The sequence below is a fragment of the Bufo gargarizans genome, chromosome 8, assembly GCF_014858855.1.
Source record: "Bufo gargarizans isolate SCDJY-AF-19 chromosome 8, ASM1485885v1, whole genome shotgun sequence".
Lineage (NCBI taxonomy): Eukaryota > Metazoa > Chordata > Amphibia > Anura > Bufonidae > Bufo > Bufo gargarizans.
The window spans coordinates 129299844-129322703 of record NC_058087.1 but is presented as its reverse complement, the minus strand read 5'-3'; the positions used below and the strand labels follow the sequence as shown (position 1 = coordinate 129322703).

At 46.0% G+C, this 22860-nt stretch overlaps 1 protein-coding gene across 1 annotated transcript in view; it reads left to right on the top strand.

Annotated features, from left to right (window-relative positions):
• ARPC1B (actin related protein 2/3 complex subunit 1B) overlaps positions 1 to 22860 on the top strand; it is a 96598-nt gene that overhangs the window by 68154 nt on the left and 5584 nt on the right. The window contains exons 3-8 of the mRNA XM_044302595.1: positions 294 to 398; positions 2661 to 2883; positions 3357 to 3464; positions 4732 to 4938; positions 7334 to 7409; positions 11644 to 11840. Coding sequence (XP_044158530.1) covers positions 294 to 398; positions 2661 to 2883; positions 3357 to 3464; positions 4732 to 4938; positions 7334 to 7409; positions 11644 to 11840 — 916 coding nt within the window. The remainder of the gene's footprint in view (positions 1 to 293; positions 399 to 2660; positions 2884 to 3356; positions 3465 to 4731; positions 4939 to 7333; positions 7410 to 11643; positions 11841 to 22860) is intronic.

Sequence of the window (22860 nt, the reverse complement as noted above, 5' to 3'; positions counted from 1 at the left end):
AACATTCTTATGTCTTCTTTTCTAGATGATACTTACCAATATTATGTACACAGAACCTATGCACAACTTTTATGCATGATATAATACTATTTCATATGAATACTCAATAAAAATTATATTTAAAAAATAAAATAAAAACTGCACCATGTCAACACATAATTATAATATGGTATAACATAGATGATATAGTATAATTATGAACCTTTTTTATGATGCAGCAGAATTGCACACGTCATTGTAAATATCTATAGATGTAGTAAAACGTTACATTCTGTGTGCTTTCAATTTTCCAGAAATTGCGTTTTGTCCGAACAGTCATGATGTTCACATTTACAAAAAGGATGGCGATAAATGGACCAAAATTCAAGAGCTGAAAGAACACAATGGGCAAGTGACAGGTAAGACTAAGGACTCATTCAGACATAAGGGCTCTGTGCTCGTGCTTCGGACTGCAAATAGCATTGACTTGAATGGGTCCACAATCCGCAAAATATAGGATATGTCCTATCTTTTGCAATGTGGAAGCACGGACCGTATATTGCTTTTGCGGCCCACAATACGGGCACGGAGCCCTTACGTTTGTCTGAATGATCCCTAAGGGTACTTTCACACTCGCGTTTTGTGCGTTCAGATAATACAACCGTCTGCATCCGTTCAGAACAGATCCGTTTGTATTATCTTTAACATAGCCAAGACGGATCCGTCTTGAACACCATTGAAAGTCAATGGAGGACGGATCCGTTTTCTATTGTGCCAGATTGTGTCAGTAAAAAGTATCTGTCCCCATTGACTTATCTTATATTTTTTATTTGCAGTGCCACGGAACGGAGCAACGGATGCGGTCAGCACACGGAGTGCTGTCCGCATCTTTTGCGGCCCCATTGAAGTGAATGGGTCCACACCTGAGCCACAAAAACTGTGGCTCGGATGCGGACCAGAACAACGGTTGTGTGCATGAGGCCTTAAATGTAGGGCCAGAATGTGAGCCTTAGGGCTCATGCTCATGACCGTATTTTCTTTCTGTGTCCATTCTATCTTTTTTGCGGACCGTATGCAGAACCATTAATATCAATAAGTCTGTAAAACAATTTTTTTTTTAAATGGAAGTTACTCCGTGTGCATTCCATGTCTGTCCTGCAAAAAAACATAGAACATAACCTATTATGGTCCGCATTATGGATAAGGATAGGACTGTTCTATTAGGGGCCAGCTGTTTCGTTCTGCAAAGTAAGGAATGCACACATCATACGTATTTTTTGCGGATCTGTGTTTTGCAGACCGCAAAATACACACGGTTGTGTGCATAAGTTGTAAACATTTTGCATCATTTCTGTCAGATATCAGTTATTTTTGATAGGAGAAAAAGTCCTGTATACTGCGGTTCACCGCTGGAGCCCATTGACTATAATGGGAAACTGCTGGCATCTGTCTTCTCCCGGGCATTTATGCAGAGATTCGGATGGACCACAACTGTTTTGTACAGCTATATCTATCCAGCCAAATCCCAGACATTACGCTGGGGAGCATCCAGACTTCTTCCAGATCCCATTAGTCTATGGGGTCTGGATGGCAAGTGGCACTACCCGGAAGCCTAAGAAGGATCAGTTATTTTTTCTTTTTCTGTTCTTCTGATGGATGTGAAATGCAGATGTGAAAGAGCCTTACATATCTGAAATCATAGCTGTAGAATGTGGGTGGGCACAGATAAGGACTACTGCTTATACCTTTCAGTTTATAGCAAAAGATCCACATTAATGTTATCAAGTAAAATTTGTGTTATACGACAAAGGTCTGCTATCCTGGCCGTGTTTCCTACATGAATTCAGTGCACATGCAAATGTGAGTCAAAATTATATCCTGTTTAATTTTTGGCAAGGTATTTGTACATAATTTTCATTGTCTCCGCAAAAAGAATAAAGAAAAAAAATAAAAAAAAGGGAGAACATTGATAATTTCAAGAATCGTTTCTCAGCATGATGATGATGAGGATGACGACGTTTCGGTCATGGTGACCTTTTTCAAGTCTGTGCAAAGGAAAGAACTAAAAAATAAGAAGCATGGAAAAATAAGAACAAAAGGAAAAATAATAGATAAAATTACTGGAGAGAGAATGGAAAGAAAAAAAGGGTAATAAAAAGGGGAAAAAAGAAAATAGCGGCCATATTGTTTGGCAAATAGTGTACATAACTCAAAACTAAAAAGCGCCGGCAGAATGTTCATAGCAGGAAGGTAGTCTGATCAACAAATGGTGGCCGAGGGGCAGAGTAAAGATGAATGGTAGGTGTTGTATGTAAAAGGATAGTATAATGAAGTAAAGGGTGGATGGTATGCTATGTTTGTGTATCAGTGTATGGGGGGGTGTATAAGTAGCAGGTAGCGTATGTCGGGAGAGAATACTATAGGAATAACATAAGAGGCATAAGGAGGAGGCCTGGGAATATGAGGAAAATGTGGAAATTATGTATAAATACCTTGTCAAAAATTAAAGAATATCATTTTGACTCACATTTGTGTGTGCACTGAATTAATATACTTGTATAGGGTTAAAGATCTCCTGCATGTGTCCTACAGTAATATTCACAAATGATATCATCACCAAGTAATACTGGCTATGTACATGACTTGACTTTTAAAGGCATTACTCTGACACTTTACCCTAGGCATTGATTGGGCTCCAGAGAGTAATCGGATTGTGACTTGTGGCACCGATAGAAATGCCTATGTGTGGACTATGCGGAACAACACATGGAAACCAACACTTGTCATCCTCAGGATAAACCGGGCTGCTCGATGCGTGAAGTGGTCCCCAAAGGAGAACAAGTTTGCAGTGGGCAGTGGTTCAAGGCTCATCTCAATCTGTTATTTTGAGCAAGAAAATGATTGGTGAAAATATTTTACCTCTTTTTATTTAGACTTACATTTAGTCTTCCATGTCACTATTCACATATTGTATAATACCACTTCCAAGATCTCTGCTGGTCCCAGTAAATGGAAACATCTTTTACATCCAGCAGCTGAAAACCTCTTGATTATGTCTGACACAAAAAAGAGGATTTCAGTGGACAAGGTTAGATATTACAACTGAGCCCCAAAGGTCTAAGCAGCGGTAAAGGTGATTCATGCAGAACCCACGTCCATTGCCATATTTCACATCGTCTGCAGGGATCTCTGTGCTGTAAAGAAATAAGACCCATACACTCACATACTATATACCGGAGTTCCAACGGGGTATGCAGCAAGTATAATGAAGTACTCTGATGTAAAAGTAAATGCTACCTATATTAATGTGAGAGACACACACTAATGAAAAAAGTAATTTTGCAGTACCTGTGATTATATATTATTTTGAATCATAGGTGGGTCTGCAAACATATCAAGAAGCCAATCCGCTCTACAGTCCTAAGCTTGGACTGGCATCCGAACAATGTCCTTCTGGCTGCAGGCTCCAGCGATTTTAAGAGCAGGTAACAATCACTTTGCTGTGAAGTCCAAGCTGCATGTCCTGTTAACATTTCATGATAATGCCCGGTCATTTTTTTTTTATATTGGAGCAATTTGATTATAGGGATATTTGCATTTGATTAAACATATATAATATACAGCAAATAGTGATAATGTTCGCTATATACATTCAGGGTGATGACTAAACTACCTGCAGGTCCCCACCAATGCTCCAGAGCACAAGTGTCTCCATTTTTAATGATTGTGGCATAAAGTTCTGATATAACCATAGGCACTTCAATAGATTTAATAATTCCTCCATCCCTAAAGCAAAAACTCTCTACCTCCTCTTATCACATCCCAATATTGTAACAGGCCATAGGGTAAAGGATTGTGTTGAACTTAAAGGGGTTCTGCAGTTTGTTTAAACTTATGATCTATCCTCTGGATAGATCATCAGCATCTGATCGGCGGGGGTCCAACACCCAGGACCCCCGCGGATCAGCTGTTTGAGAAGGCAGCAGGCGATCCAGGAGCACCACAGCCTTCTCACTGTTTACCGCCGGCCCAGTGACGTCACGACTAGCATCAACTAGCCATTCAAGTGAACAGAGTTTAGCCCCGCCCAGGCCAGTTGATACTAGTCGTGACATCACTGGGCCTGCGGTCAAACACCTCATCGGCTGCCCAAAACAGACCTTTATCACCGGTCAGATGCTGATGATCTATTCAGAGGATAGATCGTCAGTTTAAACAAATTGCAGAACCCCTTTAAGTGATGAATAGTGATTTACTGTCCACAAAAAAATCATATACCATTTACATTATTTATAGTTATAACTAATCAAGAACCATTAGATTACTTGCAAATATTGAGTTTCAATTTGAAAGCAAAATATACAGGAGCAGAGTGGCCATAGACCCTACAGAGAAGTTTCCGAGTGGGGTGATACCGAGGGGACCACCCAAGCCCTCCTCACAGCCACCAGCCAGGTATATAACAATCACATACTCTCAGCATTAATTAATGCTAGTATGGCACATAAGCACCCATGCCTTCCTGAATTCAGTCGAACACTGCTGTGGGGGGCGGCAGTATTTTGTGCTGCACTGTGGCATTTGGTTCTGCAGGCCCCACTTACTTCTGTTGTCCCTGCCTACATGTGTTGGATCCGCCTACATGTCAATTTGGACCCACCTACACCATGGGGCCAATTTAAGTTTTTTTTTTTTTTTCAGGGCCACTTTAAGTTCTTAGTCCGCCCCTTAAAATGTGTCTCTCTTTCACAGGATTTTTTCATCATACATTAAAGAGGTAGAGGAGCGTCCAGCTCCTACCCCATGGGGTTCTAAGATGCCTTTTGGTGAACTGATGTTTGAGTCCAGTAGCAGCTGTGGTTGGGTGCACAGTGTGTGCTTTTCTCACAGTGGGGACCGTATGGCCTGGGTGAGCCATGACAGCACCATTTGTATTGTCGATGCTACAAAGAAGATGAGGTAAGAATATGACATGCTCTCTGGAACATGGCTGCTCAATGTGATGTTAGGATAGCACATCAACTTGACTGCACTGAATACATGTGTATGTGTATTTCCAAAGCAGGAGCAAAAGAAATAAAAATTAAAATACAGGAAAAAAACAAACAAAAAAACACTCATGAGCCTAATAGATTCACTGTCCAAATACAATAGTACACCATTATGCATTCAAAGTAAACGGAGACAATGATGATACCCACTGTCAGATATGGCAGCTTGTGGGACTGCCCAAAACAGACCTTTATCTGAGCTCCCACAATACACTCTTCTCACCATATTGGTGCATACGTTCCACATGTGGGCCCGGACGATGCCTCCAGAATGTACCACAGAACTCTATAGACCCTAAGGATGCCAGAACCGTGTCCTTTTGACATCCATTGGGCAGGTGTATGTCAGTGTACCTTCTTTTTAATTGTACAGAAAAGAGTGCATAGTGTGCTGGGCTTACCTAGTTGGTTACTGCAAAAAGAATATATACACATTTTACCAAAGGGCCTATGCATAGCCTATGTTATCGTGATATACATTGGGAAGCGTCTGCAGCGTGTACACTGAACGTAAAGGGAGAGCATGATGTAAAAAGAGCCCAACAGGAATACAGGAGAATTCTGAATGTATTTTACTGACTGAATAGTCATTAAAGGGGTTTTCCGGGATTTTAATAATGATAACCTATCCTCCGGATGGGTCATCAATATCACATTGGTGGTGGTCCGAAGCTGGTTGAAAAGAAGGCCAATGCCATGTTAGTGCAGCATGCCCTGCATTGTTTACCTGCTCACCAACAGCAAAGCAGTGGTGAGCAGATGGAACTACAAGCCATCCCATTCATTTCAATAGGACGGTTCATCCCTATTCAAGTGTATAGGAAGGAGTTGTTCTGTTAAAGCGAATGGGACCCGCTTGCCAATGTGACGTCGATGGCGAGCAGGTAAACAACGACTGGAAGGTTGCGCTGGCATGCAGCCTTCTCTTCCAACAGCTGATCAGCCGGGGTGCTAGGTGTTGGACCCCCGCCTATCTGATATTGATGACCTATCCTGACGATCGGTCAGCAAATACTAAAATCCCAGAAAACCCCATTAAAGTATCATGGTACAAGATAAGTAAAGCAAACAGTTTACAACAAAGTGGCTCATATTTTTATGTAGCATTAAATAGATTATTAGTGATATGTTGCTTTAGACCAGGGGTGGCCAACCTGCAGCTCTCCAGCTGTTGCAAAACTACAACTCCCAGCATTCCCAGTCTTCCTACAGCCATCAGCCTACAGCAGGGAAGGGGGGGAAGTTGTAGTTATACAACAGCTGGAGAGCCGCAGGTTGGCCATCCCTGCTTTAGAACTATGTTCTCACTTACTTTGTGTTTCAATTCCCAACCATGTTCCAGATCTTTACATTTATTGCGTCTGGATCCTTATTAGCCAAACTGTAGAGAGAATACAAGACATGGATTGCATATCCACGAGCATTTATAAGCATGAGGTCCGCTCACTGTGTCAAGGTGGCTTCTTATGGGTGGGTGGAATTTTGCTTACAGATCAAAGCTGACTGTGTGCAGTATAGTGCGGACACTACTGAATGCAAGATTTTAAGGCCTCATGCACATGACCGTATGTATTTTGTGGTCCGCAAAAAATATGGATGACGTCCGTGTGCATTCTGTATTTTGCAAAATGGAACAGCTGGCCCCTAATAGAACAGTACTATCCTTGTCCGTAATACAAACAATAATAGGACATCTTCTAATATTTTATGGAACAGAAATATCCGAAAACGGAATGCACACGGAGTAACTTCCGTTCTTTTTTGCAGACCCATTGAAATGAATGGTTCCATATACGGTCCACAAAAAAACTGAATGGACACAAAAAGATTATACGTTTGTGTGCAAGAGGCCTAAGACTTTGCCTTGTTCACATTTCCATGTTCATTTGACGTCCGTGGAAAATACATCTTTATTTCATTCATGAAGATGTCTGTGAAGGATGCGTGTTTGATCTACGTGTCCATTTTTGCCCTCCGCGTGTCATCCGTATTACACGGACACAGCTCAGCTGAAAACTACTTTCCAAAGGATCTCCTACCAATGGTCCATGAAAAACAACTGACATAACATGGATGCCATCCGCGCTGTGTTTTTTTTTTTGTTTTTTTTTTATGGACCCGTAGACTTCAATGGACGGGTTTGGTCCACATCACGGAACAAAGTAGTGCATGTCTCCGTGATTTTTCCACTGTCTGTGAAAAATGTGAATGAGGCCTGATTGCGTCAGATAAGAATGCTGAATAATTTGGGGGTTCGTTTTCCCAGTATTTAATCTATGTTGCTGTTTTGGCTTGTTTTTCAGGGTCACTACTCTGATAACAGATACTCTACCTCTGCTGTGTGTAACATTTATCACTGAAAATAGCTTAGTAGCAGCTGTAAGTACATTTATCTTCTCAGTCTCTTCAAAGACCACGACCATGGGTGTACCATATGTAGCTGACCAGCCAGTGACCAGATCTTATACGACATCCCATGGGTGTACCATATGTAGCTGACCAGCCAGTGACCAGATCTTATACGACATCCCATGGGTGTACCATATGTAGCTGACCAGCCAGTGACCAGATCTTATACAACATCCCATGGGTGTACCATATGTAGCTGACCAGCCAGTGACCAGATCTTATACAACATCCCATGGGTGTACCATATGTAGCTGACCAGCCAGTGACCAGATCTTATACAACATCCCATGGGTGTACCATATGTAGCTGACCAGCCAGTGACCAGATCTTATACGGCATCATATTCTGGTCTATGCCATATTTACCCCATATTTTGCACCTTTTCACTGCTCTCGCAACTTTTCAAAAGTGGTGCGAAAACCGGGTAGGGCTTAGTGATCAGGGTTGACAGCCCTGCAGATTTATTAGGGTCAGGGCCCCCCACGACATAAATGATAGTTTAAATCTATACCAGTTCATAGCGGTGTAGACGCACAGACTGCCTGGAAATGCGCCAGTTTTATTTAATGACATTATGTCTAAGGGGGCACTAAAGTAATTAGAGGCATGGCTTACCGCTAAAAACAAGTTGCTGCATGCCCCTGGTGCTGTCCCTCCTTACATTTTCCACTCAGACCTTCAACATTAGACCCAGGTATCTAGACCTCTACAAAAAGTACTTTAGTATCCTGATCTATAGGATTCCTAAATGTGGACAAATGCATTAGATAACATACTTTACGGCATTCTGTGTGGTATGAATAACTTTATTTTGTGTGTCCGTATGATAAGATGCCAAATTTGTATTATATTACTAACACAATAAAACTATTCTTTTTACAAAATAATTAGTTTTTGTTTCACCCTATCGAAGACAAATAGTTGGTCATTTATTAAACAGAAATACATCTAAATTAGGTGTATTACTGGTGCAGATTGCGGCAAAAAGGTCCTCTGTGTCGCAATATGCGACTTCTCCCCGTTCACGCCAGGTCTAAAAAAGTAAGCGTGGCATGGGTGTGGAAGGGGATGGACCAGCAGGCCCATCGCATTTACCATTTTCTACGTCTGATTTAGGCGTAGAAAATGGTCTAAACTTAAGACAGCACATAAGCCGTTTTACATTTAGAACCAGCGATGGATACGCCAAAGTTATGTAGGGGCCTGCGCAGATCCACCTACAGGTATAGGGGATATTAAGACTGGCGTCTAAAACGCTTAACTGTAACTGTGCCCCATAGTATTTTTATGTTTCTCAAGTCCTCTTGCCGACCACCCATAGTCTATATATGCCATGTATCTCTGCACGCATGTTTCTGAAATATTCCAGAAGAACTTTCTAGGGCTACTACATCAGCCCCAATTACAGGAAAAATAGAATAGTTCCTTTTTCAATTTTTATTTTTTTACATTTTCCCAAAAAATAAAGGAGGAAAGATTATTAGATGCACCTGGTGAGGAAGGGGGTAAGACCCAGTTGTGAACCACTTAGGCACCAAGCTAGACCGTTTCTATAAACAAGTTATCCCACAAATAAAAAATAAAATAAAAAAAGGAATAATGCACACCCCAAAAATGCTGCTCTCTAGTTTAAAGGGCTTCTGTCACCCCCCATTTAGCAATTTTCAGTATCGGACATTAGCCATTTGCTAATGTCAGTTGAGTCCATATATATCACTCTTACCCCTCTCTGTGCTGTAATTTCTTTAAAAAAAAATCTTACTTTTATAATATGCTAATTACTTCACTACCAGCAACTTGGGCGGTTACTTGCTGGTAGCCGCCGCATCCTCGGACTATAAACACGCCCCCTCCTCCACTTGATAGACAGGGCCAGCGAGAGCTCTCCTCCTCCCGTTGGCCCTGTCTGCCCATGAAATCCCGCGCCACACTGGTCCTCATTTGGCGCAGGCGTTCTGAGAGAAGGACGCTCGCTTGCCTGCTCCTTCCTCAGTGCGCCTGCGCCGATGACGTCAGTCTACACCCGGAAAAGCATCCTTCTCTCAGAGCGCCTGCGCCGAGTGAGGACCGGTACGGTGCAGGCACGGGATTCCATGGGCAGACAGGGCCAACGGGAGGAGGAGAGCGCTCGCTGGCCCTGTCTATCAAGTGGAGGAGGGGGCGTGTTTATAGTCTGAGGATGCAAGTTGCCCAAGTTGCTGGTAGTGAAATAATTAGCATATTATAAAAGTACGATTTTTAAAGAAATTACAGCACAGAGAGAGGTAAGAGTGATATATATGGACTCAACTGACATTAGCAAATAGCTAATGTCCGATACTGAAAATTGCTAAATGGGAGGGGGGGGGGGGGGACAGAAGACCTTTCAGCTCTAGTATTGCAATAAGCTATAGTCCTTCCTCCCCTGCATATAAAATAATCCCTCAGATACAGTTCCAGATATAACCATGGAATGCAAAGTAATTTCCTTCTGTCTAGAGCTGTTATGGCTAACCTCTGGCACTCCAGATGTGGTATAACTACAACTCCCAAGATGCACTTACATAGCTGTTCTCAGAATTACTTAGAAATGAATGGAGCATGTTGGGAGTCGTAGTTTCACCACAACTGGAGTGCCGGAGGTTAGCCATCACTGGTCTAGATAGATCTATAGCTTTATTTTTCTATGAAGTTAGTAGAGTAAATGAATGAAAGGTGTCTGGGCTGCTTTACTATAAGATCATTACGCTGGCACCGAGAGCAGAGAAGCTACTGACCATATTAGGCTACTTTCACATGTACGGCAGAGAACAGCTTGCTGGAATCCTCTGGACCTGGCACTGCCGTAGGCAACCATAACGCCCGCCAGCTCATTAAATATAAATGACAAGAATCGGCTGGACACAAACCACTGTACGCGGTTTCCCTGCATTCTCTGCAGGTGTGAAAGTAGCCGGAGTCTAAGGCCCCTTTCACACGAATGTCACAGATTGGCTCCGGATGCGTTCAGTGAAACTCGCACCATTTTGCAAGCAAGTTCAGTCAGTTTTGTCTGCAATTGCATTCAGTTTTGTTTTCTGCGCGAGTGCATTGCGTTTTGATGCGTTTTTGTGATAAAAAACTGAAGGTTTACAAACAGCATCTCCTAGCAACCATCAGTGAAAAACGCATTACATCTGCAAGCAAGTGCAGATGTAAGAGTTTTTCATTGAAGCCCCCATTCACTTCTATGGGGCCAGAGCTGCGTGAAAAACGCAAACATGGAACATGCTGCATTTTTTTACGCAACGCAGAACTGATGCGTGAAAAAAAAAAAAAAAGCTCATGTACACAGACCCATTGAAATTAATGGGTCAAGATTCAGTGCGGGTGCTATGCGTTCACGTCACGCATTGCACACGCGTGGAAAACTCGCTCGTGTGAAAGGGGCCTAACACTGTATGCGGAAGAAGGTGGATCAGCTGGGGACTCTACCAAAATGAAATATACATAACAAATACAAACAATTGGGGTCATTTATCAAAGTAGATCTGGCTTAGGCTACTCTCACACTTGCAGTAGCTTTTTCCAACAGACTGTTCCAGCAGGGGAGCAGAGTGTCGGATCAGTGTTAGCGCTAGCCCACTGTGCCACCGTTAGTCCGCTCCGGCCCCATTCACTATAATGGGGACAAGCCAGAGGTCCGGCCGCAGCACGGCAAACAGAGAGGCGGCCGGACAAAATACACAGCATGTTGTAGTTTTTGTCCGGCCGCCTCTCGGCATGTTTGTCGTGCTGTGGCCAGAACTGAGACCCATCCCCATTATAGTGAATGGGGCCGAAGCGGACTTCTGGCAGCACAGTGGATTAGCGGTAGCACGGATGCGGCAGGCTGTTCTGGCGGGAGGAATAGGCTACTGCAAGTGTGAAAGTAGTCTTACTTGCCCATAGCAACCAATCAGATTCCACCTTTCATTTTTGACAGCTCCTTTGGAAAATGAAAGGTAGAATCTGATTGGTTGCTATGGGCAACTAAGCCAGTTCTACTTTACACCAGTTTGATCAAAGACCCTAAATATTTTTATTGCAATAGTACTTTATTTTAAACGCGTTATTCATTGCACATTAATACTTTTTGTGGGATTATGAAAAAAAACTAATAAATAAAAAAAGGTTGGTCACCAGGACCAAAGTGTTTTTTCCCGTGTGTCAGTTAGAATGCTAATTCTATCCTTTGCCATATCAGGGCCATGACTGCTATCCTATCTTGTACACATATAATGAAGCCCAGGGGACCCTGAGCTTTGGAGGAAAACTGGATATTCCTAAGCAAAGTTCACAAAGAGGGATGACTGCAAGAGAAAGATTTCAAAATCTGGACAAGAAGGCCAGCTCTGATACCAACAGCTGTGCCCTCGAGTCCTTGCACAAGAACAGCATTAGGTAAGCAGGTTTCTGTTTGTTTTCCTGTATTGAACGACATAAGGTTCTGCAAATTGAAGAATTAGAAGATGTCAGTAAGATCTGCAAATGATCCATTTTCAAGCGCCTAGCTCCAATCTGTGGCATGCGGGAGGGGCCCAAAAACCAGATTTAAAGCAAACTTTTTTAATGAGATGAATAGTAATTCATATATATAATACCTAAGCCTAAGCCTACATAACGCTAAGAGGCTGCTATTTATGCAGGGAAACCATTACTAGTCTACTCTATAACTGTCTTCTATGCATAAATAACACATTTTGACCATTTTAAAAATTCATTTCACAGAAGACTCAATCCCTACCTTTCTTAACCACTTCCCATCTGGGCCATTTGCCCCCTTCCTGACCAGGCCTAATTTTGCAAAACTGACATATCTCACTTCATGTGGTAATAACTTTGGAACGCCTTTATTTATCAAAGTCATTCAGAGATTGTTTTCTCGTGACACATTGTACTTCATGATCGTCATAAATTTGAGTAAAAATATTTCACCTTTATTTATGAAAACATCCCAAATTTACCCAAAAATGTGAAAAATTCGCAATTTTCTAAATTTCAATTTCTCTTTTAAAACAGAAAGTGATACCTCATAAAATATTTATTATTTAACATTCCCCATATGTCTACTTTATGTTGGCATCATTTTGGAAATGTCATTTTATTTTTTTAGGACGTTAGAAGGCTTAGAAGTTTAGAAGAAATTCTTCAAATTTTTAAGAAAATTGCCAAAACCCACTTTATAAGGACCAGTTCAGGTCTGAAGTCACTTTGTGGGGCCTAAAATAGTGGATACCCCCATAAATGACCCCATTGTAGAAACTACACCCCTCAAGTTACTCAAAACTGATTTTACAAACTTTGTTAACCCTTTATGCGTTCCACAAGAATTAAAGGAAAATGGAGATCAAATTTTTAAATTTCACTTTTTGGGCAGATTTTCCATTTTAATCCAATTTTTTCTTTAACACATCGATGGTTAACAGCCAAACAAAACTCAATATTTATTACCCAGATTCTGCGGTTTACAGAAACACCCCACATGTGGTCGTAAACTGCTGTATGGGCACACGGCAGGGCGCAGAAGAAAAGGAACTCCACATGGTTTTTAGATGCCTTGTCCCATTTGAAGCCCCCTGATGCACCCTTACAGTAGAAACTCCCAAGAAGTGACCCCATTTTGGAAATTAGGGGATAAGGTGCCAGTTTTATTAGTACTATTTTTGGGTACATATGATTTTTTGATCATTCATTATAACACTTTATGGGGCAAGGTGACCAAAAAATTGGTTGTTTTAGCACAGTTTCTATTTATTTATTTTTACAGCGTTCACCTGAGGGGTTCAGTCAAGTGACATTTTTATAGAGCAGATTGTTACGGACGTGGCGATACCTAATATGTATACTTTTTCTCATTTATTAAAGTTTTACACAATAATAGCATTTTTGAAACAAAAAAAATTATGTTTTAATGTGTCCATGTTCTGATAGCTATAGTTTTTTTATTTTTTGAGAGATTTTCTTATGTAGGGGCTCATTTTTTGCAGGAAGAGGTGACAGTTTTATTGGTACCATTTTGTGGGACATACGCGTTTTTGATCACTTGGTGTTGCACCTTTTGTGATGCAAGGTGACAAAAATTTCTTGTTTTGACACCGTTTTTTTTTTTTTTTTTTACAGTGTTCATCTGAGGGGTTAACTCATGTGATATTTTTATAGAGCTGGTTTTTACGGACGCGGCAATACCTAATATGTATACTTTTTTTTATTTGTTTCACATTAACACAATAATAGCATTTTTGAAACCAAAAAATGATGTTTTAGTGTCTCCATGTTCTAAGAGCTATAGTTTTTTTATTTTTTGAGAGATTTTCTTATGTAGGGGCTCATTTTTTTGCGGGAAGAGGTGACGGTTTTATTGGTACCATTTTGTGGGACATACGCATTTTTGATCACTTAGTGTTGCACCTTTTGTGATGCAAGGTGACAAAAATTGCTTGTTTTGACACAGTTTTTTGGGGTTTTTTTTTTACGGTGTTCACCCGAGGGGTTAGCTCATGTGATATTTTTATAGAGCTGGTTTTTACGGACGTGGCAATACCAAATATGTCAATTTTTATTTTTTTATTTTTTTTATTCCTTACTTGGGGACCTTTTTTTTTTTTACACTTTTCGTCCCCCATAAGGTCATACAAGACCTCTGGGGGACATTTGCTTCACTTTTTCTTTTTTTTTTTTCACTGTTGATTTCTCCTGTAACTGGGGCTGACATAGTAGCCCCAGTTACAGTGAAAATGCACCCCCCAGAGAGGCTGTACAGCGCGATTCGGCGCTGTATAGCCTCAGAGCAGGCTAGGTGAGCGCTGTGTCTGCAGCGATCTAGAAGGCAGGGACACCTGGGAACTGTCCCTGCCTTATCTCTGGGTTGCCCTGCTGTCACTGACAGCGGGCAACCCGATCAGCAGCTGCACGATTAGCGTGCAGCTGCTATTTCTGAAAGGACGTTTTAAAACGTGCTTTCAGAAATAGAGGTCCACCCATAGGACGTTTATATCCTATGGGCAGACTTAAAGCGGTTAAAGCACCAAATGTGTCAGAGACCAGAGCAGTACAGTATGCAAAACCGAACACAATAAGGGCTCATACACATGACCGTATGAATTTTGCAGTCCGCAAGACACATATCCACAAACAAAAAAAACAGATGACATCTGTGTGACATCCATTTCTCGCCCAGTTTCCTTGGGGGACACAGAAGACCTTGGGTATAGCTCATCTCCATAGGAGGCGTGACACTAAGTGAAGACTGTTAAGCCCCTCCTCCACAGCTATACCCTCAGCCTGGAGAGAGAGACTGCCAGTTTTTGCTTAGTGTCCAAGGAGGCAAGACACTCCCTGCTCTGCAGGGCTCTTTTCTCCTTGTTTAAATTTTTATTTTTTATTTTTATTTTATTTTTGTTCCAGATCATACAAGGGACAACAGAGACGCACTAGACCTCTCTGTTTCTCCCGGGGTCGAGCTGCGCCAGTGCCGGTCTCCCGCACTGCTGCCTCCCCCACAGAAGGCAAGGTGGACCAGGGCAGCCCAGCTCCCCTGCATCCCGCCAGCGCAAGGGTCGCCCGCACGCCAAGTCCCTCTTCCAGCGTCCTGCCACTACGGTGCCAGAAGCTGAAGGGGCGACCCTGCTGGAACTGACCGAGGGTGAAGACGGCTGTGGTAAGAGAGAGGCTTCTCCAGCCCTACGTCCCCCCCCCCTTTCTCCTGCGTGCTGGACCCCCATACTGGGGCCTCTGGGTGCTGCAGGGCGGCTGTTCCCTGCTCCCTCTCCTCCCCTTCTGACCTCCATCAGAATAGGTTCAGCCGCATTGCCCCCCTTCTTCCCTTGGGGGGGCGGCGTCCAGTCACCTGAGGGCCGGATCGTGCCCGCGGTTGATCATTCATCTGCCTGCGTTATCTCTGTGCATTAGGCCTTGCACTCAGGGCGCTTTGTCATAGAGTGCCAGCTCTTCGTCCCAGCGGCTCCCTATCTGGCCCCCCATTCCTTACCAGGTGCGCTGTTCAGGGCCTGGGGCCCGTTCCTGACTGCAGGGGTGTAAGGCCTCGCCTCCGGTCCGCGGTGTGGGCTCCTGTGGCCGGCATGTACAATCCGGCCGGGCGCTGCAAATTTTGGCACAGGTTTTTAGGCCTGCTGGGCCGCACCTCCGGCACAACTTTCCGGGCCCCTGACTCTTCCGGCCCGCGGGGTGGGCCCCCGCGGCCGGCATGGGACTTCTGAGCGATGCTCTAACTGGCCCCGGCCGACCGTCATTGCATTCCGGTCGGCCGGGCGTCACAAATTCTGGCCCAGGCCTCGCGGCCTGCTGGGCCGCAGTTTCGGCGCTCCATCCGGGCCCCTGAATCTTCCGGCCGCGGGGTGGGCTCCCGCGCCCGGTGTGTAATGCGCCACTCTGGCTCGGGTCCCGGCCGGTACATTGAACACTGTGCGGCCTCGGGCGCCGCAAAAATTTAGGCCCCGGCTTCTCGGCCTACTAGGCCGCAAAATTCCGGCCTCTGTTGGAGGGGGCGGGATCTTCTCCAGGCGCGAATTCTTCCCGCCTGGAGGTCCCCCCGCCCCCAGGGGATCGCAGCATCGCCCCCAGGCCGGATCCTTTAACCCTTTGGCTACTGGCCGGCTCCCAATGGGACTGTTTGGCTGGCCCTCCTTTCCTCAGAGAGCCTGTGCCCCTGTATGGTGTCCCCCTGCCTGCCTCAGGGAGGCTGTGTTATCATTATAAGAAATGGAGGAATAACGGAGTAGTTTCTTGTGGGCTGCGCAGGACGCGGCAGTCTCATCTCAGCAGTGCTGCCTGTATGCATGCCCCCCCCTTCCATGAGCGGCATGTAGCACTCCCTTGCTGCGGCTCTGGCTAGGTGCCTGTTCTCCTTTATAGGCAGAATTCGTCACCCTCTCCAGTTGTGGTACCTGCCATGACCCTCCTTCCTAGGTTGGATACGGCACTCTCCCTGGCTGCGGGCTGGCCTTGTGCATGACCCCCTTAGGCGGATTACTGCGCCCTCACCAGATTCGGTGCGGGCCATGTGCACGACCCCCTTCCATAGGCGGAACGCTGCACTTTCCCTGGATTCGCTGCCGGCCATGTGCATGACCTCCTTCCATAGGCGGAGTGCTGCACCCTCACTGGGTCCGCTGCCGGCCGTGTGCACGACCCCCTTCCATAGGCGGAACGCTGCACTTTCCCTGGATTCGCTGCCGGCCATGTGCATGGCTTCCTTCCATAGGCGGAGTGCTGCACTCTCACTGGATTCGCTGCCGGCCATGTGCATGACCCCCTTCCATTGGCGGAATACTGTACTCTCACCGTGTGCGGTGCTGGCCAGGTACATGACCACCTTCCGCAGGCAGGACGCAGTACTATCGCTGGATTGGATTCACTACCAGCCATGTGCATGACCACCTTCCATTGGCGGTATGCTGCACTCTCATTGGCTTCACTGCCGATCTTGGGTATGCCTCCTTCCCTCAGGCGGCATATATACACTCTCACTGACTGGGGTTGTTTCTCTCGCCGGTAAGTTGCTGGCCATGTGCATGACCCCCTTCCATGGCGGGGTGCTTGCGCTCTCGCTGGATCCGTTTTCAGCCATGTGCATGACCCCCCCCTTCCATGGGCGGTGTGCTGCACTCTCACTGGATTCGCTGCCGGCCATGGGCATGCCTCCTTGCCGCGGGCGGCATACATACACTCTCGCTGACTGGGGTTGTTCTCTCACCAGCACATTGCTGGCCTTGTGCATGATCCCCATCCTTGGCGGTGTGCTCGCACTCTCCCTGGTTGCGATGCTGACCATGTGCATGTCCCCCCCCCCCCCCTTCGGGGCGGCATCCTGCACTCTCGCCGGATACGATGGCCTCTAACAGGGGTGGAATGCTTGCACTCCCATTGGATACGGTACTGGCCTTGTGCATGACCGCCCCTCGTTCCATGGGCGGACTTTTGCACGCTCACGTGATTCACAGCTGTCCTTGTCTGTGCTGAACTGGTACTTGTCCCCATTCATTGGCGGAGTAGTTGCACTCTCACGAAATTTGGTGTTGGGTGGATTATTGCACAATCATTTGATGCTAGGATAACCCTGTGCATGTCCCCCTTTCACTAGGTGGACCTTCTACATTCCTGTTGGATACCGTGCGGCCATGTGCATGACCCCCGTCTAGGCGGAATATGGTATGTCCTGCTTCTCTGAAGTGGGTACTGGCCTTGGGCGTCGCCCCCCTTGTTGGGGCGGGCCTTGCACTCTTGCCGACTGCGGTGTTTGCCAGGTACATTCCCCCTTTTCTGGGTGGACTGCTTGCGTTCGGTCGCATGCCGTACTAGTCTTGTGCGAACTCCCCTTTCGGTTGCACTTTGCTCTTCTGTGGATACTGGGACTCTGTGACTGTCCCTCTTCGCTGAGTGACGTTTTGCAGTGAGCGGACGTTCTGTGCGCTCTGTGCGTTGTTTGGGCCGTGTATGCCTTTTCCTCCTGTAGGTGGTTGGCCTTCTCACTGCTTTCGGGGCTGCTCGAACGTGTGCCTCCCTTCCTTGCCGCTGGCCTTGCACGCTCTGAAGAGATCATTCTATCCACCTGTTCCGGATGGGCCCTACTTGCCGTCTACTGCACTGAGCTGGGTGGTACTCGTTCTCTAGTTTGGATTGTATATTGCGGTCCCGTTGTGACGGTGTCCACCATGTTCGTGGGCTCTTCCACCTGGGTTGTGTTTGTGGTTCCTAGAGGCGTACCCATTCGTCCTCCCGCAGCATTGCTTCCCTGCGTAAGCGGTCACATGGTCAAGAGTGCTGTTCGCAGCGCTCCTCGGATTCTACATTGACTCTGGCGGGACTACGGTTCCCTCGCCTACTACCATTTTCTCCTCTTCGGATGCAGTGTGGTATGTGTCCTTCCTATTGGCGCCTTCTGCGCTTCAGTCTGATCTGCTACCAGGTTCGGGACGCTCTTCTCGGGAAGGTCACCCAGCTTCTCTTGGGTGCTCGATTTCCCAGGTCCGAAGGACCTCCACTTTGGGTTCTTCAGGGTGTTCGCCTTCTGCGAGGTGGTGAGCTGGACGTTTCACAGAGTAGCGGGGGTTCTGCTCTTGAGCTGTCCTATGGCTTCCCTGTTGCCCACTCCTCCTTTCGATTGGAGGGTGTTTTGCCGGCCTCTGTCTCGATTGCTTTTCTCGCAGGCTCTGTTTTGTCTCCCGCTCGGGGCTTATCACTCCGATTGTGGCTTCTGCCTCTGGGGAGCGCATGGTTGTTCACTTGGATGGTTCCGGTGTTCCTTGTGGTCTCATACCGTCTCCCTCATTCTCACTGGCAGTACTAGCTGTTTCCGGGTCTACCGCGTTCTGTCCTCTCGCTGGGTGCAGATTGCGTTTTTCCATTCTGGGTAATGGTCCTGCTGTGAACTTACCTTCTCGGTACCTGGGAGGACTACCTTTCGGTCGAGATTGTCCTTAGATCTCCCGCGCCGAGACTGTAGAACACCTTCCTTGGTGACTGCGTCGACATGGAATTTAGCCTGTTGGGTCCTGGCATCTGTCTGATGCTGGGTGGACCCTTTCAGTTCCTTCCGTCTGTCCTAATGCTACCCCACTCCGGGTGGATGCGGGACGACGTTGCTCGGGGGCGACGGGATCGGTTTGCCGACCTTTCGGCCCATGTTACTGGTCTGCGCCTGATCACATTGGGTTTTCTCCCGCTCGCCCAAGCGGTTCCAGCGGGCACGCTAGTCGTCGCTCCTGGCTGTGCTTTGTCCAGGGTCTGTTGTAGGACTTAGGGTTTTTTTTTTGCCTGGGGTTCTGTGGGAAGCTGGGGTTCCCCCACTCTGACATTCTTTCTCCATGGTTCTGTCTTTCTCCAGTCCGGCCTGGACCTGGGACTGGGACTCTGTTGCTTGGCATGTCGAGTGTCGGCGCTGTCCTTCCTCTTTCAGCGTTCCCCAGCCCTCTGGGCCTGTCATGACCTCCTTCTTTGGAGCGGCTCTTGGTTTCCTTTGTACGGCCCTCCGGTACCGCCCTGGGGACTACATACTGTGCTCTTGGCGCTCCAGTCTTTCCCTTGGAGCCGTTACAGAGGTTCTCTCTACTCCTTCTGTCCTGTACGGTTGTGTTTCCGTAGCCATCGTGTCTGACGGGTGTCTGAGTGGCGACCCGTCTTGTTCCGAGTCTTATGTCTTTCCTCGGGACGGGGCTGTTCTCCATCCCGTCTTTTCCTTCCTTCTGAAGGTGGTGTTTGTCTTCCCCGGGAACGGACACTTCACCGGTTGGAAGTTGTTTGGGCCTTTACAGTTTGTACTTGGAGATCTCCGACTCTTGTCGACGTTCGGTCTCTTGTGTTTCTGGAGGTCCGCGCACGGGGTTGACGGCCTCCAAAGGTGCCTTTCCTCCGCTTTCTCAGAGTAGCTATTGCTGTGGTTGCCGCACCAGGGGCTGGGTTATGCTTTTGGTGTTACCGTTCCTTTCACCAGAGCGGTCGGTGCCTCCTTTTTTGCAAGGCGGTCACTGTCTTCCTTGCACTCCTCCTTACCGAGTTATTCGAGGTGCATGCTCGGGCTTCGGCGGCTGCTGCCTTGGGCCGCCTGGTCTGCAGGCGGTGGTTTCTTGATGCCTTCGGGTGCTTCGCCTTGGTGCTGTGGTCCCTCCCCTCTTGGACTGCTATTGAACGTCCCAAGGTCTTCTGTGTCCCCCAAGGAAACTGGGCGAGAAAACGAGATTTTTGTATAACTTACCAGTAAAATCTCTTTCTCGCTCTTTCCTTGGGGGACACAGCACCCACCCATTCTTGTTTTTTCTTTACACGGTTTCCGAGTTGTTTTACCCGTTGGGTAGTTGGCTTGTTGGTTCCTTGTTGGACTTTGCCTTTTCTCACTGCTTGGACACGCAACTGGCAGTCTCTCTCTCCAGGCTGAGGGTATAGCTGTGGAGGAGGGGCTTAACAGTCTTCACTTAGTGTCACGCCTCCTATGGAGATGAGCTATACCCAAGGTCTTCTGTGTCCCCCAAGGAAAGAGCGAGAAAGAGATTTTACTGGTAAGTTATACAAAAATCTCGTTTTTTTGGGCGGATCCATTGTAACAATGACTGTCCTCGTTCGCAAACTGACAAGAATAGGACATGTCCTATTTTTTTTCTGGAAGGACACGGAATGCAAAAGGAGTCATCTCAGTTTTTTTCAAACTCCATTGAAGAGAATGGTTCCGCATACGGACTTGTAAAAAAATGGAGCGGAAATGGAAAAAGAATATGTTCGTGTTCATTAGACCCTAAGAATTGCATAGAGGAATCGGGTCTGGCAGGGAGCAGTGGTGGCAATGGGTTGCACTCTGGAAGACAAAATCAGAGTGGAGGACTGGAGGAAGCAGTGGGTGGCGTCTGGGGTGAATGCAGGCAATTATAGCCAAGTGATCAAGTACAGTCTGCTACACTATATTGTGTCCCAGTCCAATATATTGTATATCTGACTTCTCTGCACTTTATATTTGCGAGTCCTCTCCTACATAACAGAAACCGGACAGATCCATTATGCAGGCCATACACTTCTAGTATTACGGAATGAATAACGGAATGCTTCTAAAGGCATTCCGTTATGGAATTGAGTTATAGTCCGTGGTAACGGAATCCATAACGCAATTCTGCTTATACCACAACACGAACTCAAAGTTCAAAATATGAACTTCGCTCATCCCTACCTGTCACTATAAAGGTCTCATGCACACATATCATGGATGTGGTTAGTGTGCGATACGCATTTTTCTGCAGACCTATTGACTTTAGCGGGTCTGCCAGAATAAGACATGCTCTGTCTTTTGCTGCATAGAGATGCAGATTGCACATGGATGTCCTTATTTTGCAGATCTCAAAAATGGATACTGTGTGCATGAGGCCTAATGGGGACAATATGGATGTCATAGCTGGGACAATCTATTGCCCATTTGTCAACCCTCCTTGGTTTTTCTGGTCTCCCTAAAAAATGGAAGCCCTTCTTGGACCCCAGAAGCAGATGAAGGTAGCATTTTCTTGGCTGGCACTATTTATGGGGGTACACTCTCTAGCCATATGTCAAGGTGAAGGGGGGGGACTACCTATATGGACAATGTAAACCAGTTATCTACTCTAATTGCTGGCAGGGGCACAATGTGGCTCTAATACTGTGGTGTAACTGGAGGATACACAATGGACATTGCTCACCTCCAATGTCACCATTATCTCCAACATAATCCCCAGGGGAACTCACAGTATGTGCTGTTTTCAGGGGCCATTTCTGTGCACTCCATACATACACATCCACACTGAACAACCAGCAGCAGACAGAAGCCTGCAGGGCACAATGGGACTTGTGGTCTTACATCACCTGGGCACAAACCTGTCACTTTCTCATGGACTTTGCGCCACCAACCTTTCAGGGTGCCCAGCAGAGGCTCTGTTCCTGCCATGCTCTCTCTGGCACTTCTGACAACAGCCAGCATTAGTGCGTGCTCCCCCATTTTTATAATATTAGTTGATCCACAATAAAGAAAAATATAAATAAAAGGCGTGCTGAGTGCGCAGACAAAGGGGGGTGTTAGAGGAGCGCCGAATGGTCCAGCAGCCTGCTCACTAATAACAAAGCTCCGTTATTGGATCTTTCATGCACCAGCACCCGCGTTATTGCAATCTCCGGTGGAATGATTGTGCAATGCCTCCTGTTTGTTGATATGCCAGTAATCACCACGTGTCACAAACTGAGTGGTTGGAAGAACAATGTTGAAGTGGAAAGACAGCAAAAGGCACAGAGGTGAACCTCTGCACAGATAGAGCTTCTGATTAGAAGAATGCTGCGTAGTGATCCATTCTGTACAGTAAAGGAAATTGGGCAAGATATCCCAAGCCTAGGGCAGCAAAGTGTCTACACAAACCATCAGAAGGCATTTGCACAACAGACATCCAGCTATAGACAACAACCGGTCGCATGTTGCTGTCAGCAGCCTGTGTGGCCTAAACATGCTACCATGGGCTGCAGTGTTTCTGGACTTTCCCATCAAGCACATCTGGGACGTCATTTGTCAGTAATTGCAAAGAGAGCCGCAAGCAGATCTTGATTTTCATGGCAGAATATTCTATAGACATGCATTAATAACCATTAAGACGCATGTAAGTGCATGTATTTCTGCAGTTGGTGTTCATACTCTATACTGAATAAATCAAAATGTTTTGAATAGTTTGTTTTTTTTATCATCCTCATATCATTAACATGTCTATGATTCCTTGTGTTGCAATTTCAATGTTAAGGAGGATATGATAAGACTGCTGGTATTTTAAAAAGGGAAATAGCACAGGATGTAGTCCATCATCTGTCTGTTGAAACAGCTTTATCTTCTCTATAGAAATAGTCACATCCTGGTCTCATTAAAGGGTATCTGTCAATCAAGACAGAAGGGCGTGGAAATTAGGTGGGCAAACGG